Genomic DNA, 4,283 nt, shown 5'->3' with positions numbered 1-4,283 from the left:
CCCAGGACCCTACCTGCCCCACAGCCTCCCTGGGCCCTCAGCTGCCCCATGGGACCCTGCAGCCCCCAGCCTGCCCCACAGCCTCCCTGGGCCCTCAGCTGCCCCGTGGGACCCCCCAGCCTGCCCCCCAGCCTCCCTGGGCCCCCAGCGCCCCCCAGCCCGCCCCACGGCAGCCGGGCGCTGACGGGGCGGCCGCCCCCCAGGCGCGGACGACAACAACCTCAACTCCATCTTCTACGAGCACCTGACGCGGTCGCTGCAGCACTCGCTCTGCGGCGACCTGCAGCTGGGGCGCTGGGGCACCTTCGGCGCCGGCGACTGCTTCGTCCTCGCCTCCGACTACCTCAACGCCCTCGTGCACCTCGTGGAGATCGGCAACGGCCTCGTCACCTTCCAGCTCCGCGGCCTCGAGTTCAGGGGTGAGCCGGCCCCCCGTCGCGGCACCCGCGGTCCCCGGGGCGGCCCGGGCTCCAGGTTTTGGGGCACGTTGCTCCGAAATCGTTGATGTCCCGCTCGTGGGGCGTCAGGGACGTCCTCCAGCCCCGCTGAGGTCCCTGTGGGCACGTCCAGCTCCCCGGGGGCTTGGGGACGTCCCTGGCCCCAGCTGACGTCCCCACGGGCACGTCCCGCTCCTGGGGGTCAGGGACATCCCTGGCCCCAGCTGACGTCCCCATGGGCACGTCCCGCTCCTGGGGATCAGGGACATCCCTGGCCCCAGCTGACGTCCCCATGGACATGTCCTGCTCACGGGGGCTTGGGAACATCCCTGGCCCACTGATGTCCCCCGTGGGCACGTCCCGCTCGCAGGGGGCTCAGAGACGTCCCCCAGCCTTGTCCCCCTTGCAGGGGGCTCGGGGACATCCCCGTCCCCACTGATGTCCCCATGGGAATGTCCTGCTCCTGGGGGGGCTCAGGGATGTCCCCCAGCCTTGTCCCCCTTGCAGGGGGCTCGGGGATGTCCCTGTCCCCACTGACGTCCCCACGGGAATGTCCTGCTCCTGGGGGGGCTCAGGGACATCCCCCAGCCCCATGCCCCTCGCGGGGGGACGTCCCCGTCCCCGCTGACCTCCCCGCGGGCCCGGTCCCGCAGGCACCTACTGCCAGCAGCGGGAGGTGGAGGCCATCACGGAGGGGGTGGACGAGGACGAGGGCTGCTGCTGCTGCGAGCCGGGCCACCTGCCCCACGTGCTGTCCTTCAACGCCGCCTTCGGGCAGCGCTGGCTCGCCTGGGAGGTGGCGGCCACCAAGTACGTGCTGGAGGGCTACAGCATCAGCGACAACAACGCCGCCTCCATGCTGCAGGTCTTCGACCTCCGCAAGATCCTCATCACCTACTACGTCAAGGTGGGCGGCGCGCCTGGTGCGGGGGGCTGCGCCTGGCGCGGGGGGCTGCACCTTGCACGGGGGCTGCACCTTGCACGGGGTCTGCACCCTGCCCGGGGGGCTGCGCCTCACATGGGGGGCTGCGCCTCATACGGGGAGCTGCGCCTTGTACGAAGGCAGTGCTTTGCACGGGAGCTGCACCCTGCCCGGGCAGTGGTTGCACTTTGGATGAGGAGGTTGCATTTTGCGTTGGGGGGGATGCATTTTGCCCGAGGAGGCTGCGCTTTGCCCGAGGAGGTTGCGCTTTTCACGGGGAGGCTGCGCTTTGCCCAAAGAGGCTGCACTTTGCACGGGGAGGTTGCGCTTTGCACGAGGAGGTTGCGCTTTGCCCAAAGACACTGCACTTTGCATGAGGAGGCTGTGCTTTGCACGAGGAGGCTGCGCTTTGCCCGAGGGAGCGGTCCCTGCGCGGGGCCGTCCCCAGCCCGTGCCCTCCCCTCCGCAGAGCATCATCTACTACGTGACGCGGTCGCCGAAGCTGGAGGAGTGGCTGGCGCACGAGGGGGTGCGCGAGGGGCTGCGGCCCTGCACGGCGCCCGGCTACGCCGACACTGACCCCACCTTCAACCTCAACATCGACGAGGACTTTGACGCCCGCCTGGGCGGCCTCAGCCTCCCGGCCTTCCGGCAGGCCTACCTGGGCTGGATCCAGCACTGCGCCGGGCGCCGGGCCCAGGTGCGCCCGCGGGGCAGCCCCGTGGGGACGGGGACCGGCGTGGGGCAGCCCCCTGGGGACAGGGATTGGGCAGCCCCATGGGGATGGGGACAGGGATGGAAGAGTCCAGTGGGGACAGGGGATCCCCATGGGCACGGGGACCAGGATGGGGCAGCTCCATGGGGACAGGGATGGGGATGGGGACAGGGAAGCCCGATAGGGACACGAGGCCCTACGGGGACGGGGATGGGGATGGTAGAGCTCCTTGGGGATTTGGACAGGGACAGAGGGGCCCTATGGGGACAGGGATGGGAATGGGGATCAGGACAGGGAGCCCCATGGGAACAGGGACAGGGACATGGAGTCCTGTGGGGACAGGGACAGGGACCAGGACCAGAAGCCTTGCAGGGATGGGGATGGGGACAAGGACAGGGGACCCCAACGGGGATGGGAACGAGTTTGGGGACAGGAGGAGCCTGACGGCATCGGGGTTGGGACGGCCGGCGGGGACGGGGATGGGGATGAGGGACCCCGGTGGGGACAGGGACGGGGTTGGGGGCCTGACCCGCCCCGTCCCCGCTGTCCCCGCAGCCCGTGGACAAGGACTGGGACTCGCCCCTCGTCACCCTCTGCTTCGGGCTCTGCGCGCTCGGCCGCCGGGCGCTGGGCACCGCCTCGCACAGCATGTCGGCCAGGTGAGACCCCCCCCCAAAAAAACCACCCCCGGATCTGCCGTGGGCCCAGGCGTCCGGGACGGGCCCAGGCGTCCGGGGCGCCCCCGCTCACGCCACCACCCCCGCGCAGCCTGGAGCCCTTCCTCTACGGGCTGCACGCCCTCTTCAAGGGCGACTTCCGCATCACGTCGCCCCGCGACGAGTGGGTCTTCGCCGACATGGACCTGCTGCACCGCGTGGTGGCCCCCGGCGTGCGCATGGCCCTCAAGCTGCACCAGGTACCGGGGAGGGGGACGGCGCACGGAGGGGACAGGCCGCGCGGGGCGGCCCCGGCGCTGCCCGTGCCCCCGTCTCGCCGTCCCCGTGCAGGACCACTTCACGTCGCCCGACGAGTACGAGGACGCGGCGGCGCTCTACGAGGCGGTGGCGGCCAACGAGGGCCGCATGGTGATCTCGCACGAGGGCGACCCGGCCTGGCGCGGCGCCATCCTGGCCAACACGCCGGCGCTGCTGGCCCTGCGGCACGTCATGGACGAGGCCAGCGACGAGTACAAGGTGGTGATGCTCAACCGCCGCTACCTCAGCTTCCGCGTCATCAAGGTGAGGGGCCCAGGCGTCCGGGCGCCCGGGGACGGCACCCCTCTGCCCCCAATCCTGCTCTTTTCCCCCCCAGCATCCCCGTTCTTCCCCCCCGAGTGAATAGGGGTGGGATGGGGGGCTGTGTGCCGTGCCCTATCTTGTACCAGTGTCATTCCACTGCCCCCAGTAACCCCCCAGTGCCCCCAGTAACCCCTTTTCTCCCCCCCCAGGTGAGCTGGGAGCATGCACAGGGGCTCTGGGCCATGCCCCGTCCCCCCCAGCACCGTCCCAGCACTTCCAGTGCCCCCAGTAACCCCCTTTTCCCCCCCTAGGTGAACCAGGAGTGTGTGCAGGGGCTCTGGGCAGTCCCAGCACCGTCCCAGTGTTCCCAGTGCCCCCAGTAACTGCATTTCCCCCCCCCAGGTGAACCGGGAGTGTGTGCAGGGGCTCTGGGCTGTCCCAGCACCATCCCAGCACTCCCAGTGCCCCCAGTAACCCCTTTTTCCCCCCCCTAGGTGAACCAGGAGTGTGTGCGGGGGCTCTGGGCTGTCCCAGCCCCATCCCAGCACTCCCAGTGCCCCCAGTAACCCCCTTTTCCCCCCCTAGGTGAACCAGGAGTGCGTGTGGGGGCTCTGGGCTGTCCCAGCACCATCCCAGCACCATCCCAGCTCTCCCAGTGCCCCCAGTAACCGCGTTTTTTCCCCGCAGGTGAACCGGGAGTGCGTGCGGGGGCTCTGGGCCGGGCAGCAGCAGGAGCTCGTCTTCCTGCGCAACCGCAACCCGGAGCGGGGCAGCATCCAGAACGCCAAGCAGGCGCTGCGCAACATCATCAACTCGTCGTGCGACCAGCCGCTGGGCTACCCCATCTACGTGTCGCCCCTCACCACCTCCTTCGCCGGCTCCCACCCGCAGCTGCGCGCCCTCTGGGGCGGCCCGCTCAGCGCCCGCGCCATCGCCGCCTGGCTCGCCGCCACCTGGACGCGGTGAGCCCC

At 70.5% G+C, this 4,283-nt stretch overlaps 1 protein-coding gene across 1 annotated transcript in view; it reads left to right on the top strand.

The window, feature by feature from the left end:
* Positions 1–4,278, top strand: part of PCNX3 (pecanex 3) — a gene marked incomplete at its 5' end in the record, with an annotated part of 13,591 nt that extends 9,313 nt beyond the window's left edge. Inside the window, 7 exon segments of the mRNA XM_026061896.1 lie at positions 159–419; positions 1,091–1,344; positions 1,829–2,059; positions 2,630–2,733; positions 2,843–2,990; positions 3,082–3,312; positions 4,000–4,278. Coding sequence (XP_025917681.1) covers positions 159–419; positions 1,091–1,344; positions 1,829–2,059; positions 2,630–2,733; positions 2,843–2,990; positions 3,082–3,312; positions 4,000–4,278 — 1,508 coding nt within the window.
* Positions 4,279–4,283: the final 5 nt, after the last annotated feature.

Source organism: Apteryx rowi, unplaced genomic scaffold (genome assembly GCF_003343035.1).
Source record: "Apteryx rowi isolate R43461 unplaced genomic scaffold, aptRow1 scaffold_1863, whole genome shotgun sequence".
Taxonomy (NCBI): domain Eukaryota; kingdom Metazoa; phylum Chordata; class Aves; order Apterygiformes; family Apterygidae; genus Apteryx; species Apteryx rowi.
The sequence above is the reverse complement of the archived record's forward strand: the minus strand, read 5'-3'. Positions and strand labels throughout refer to the sequence as shown.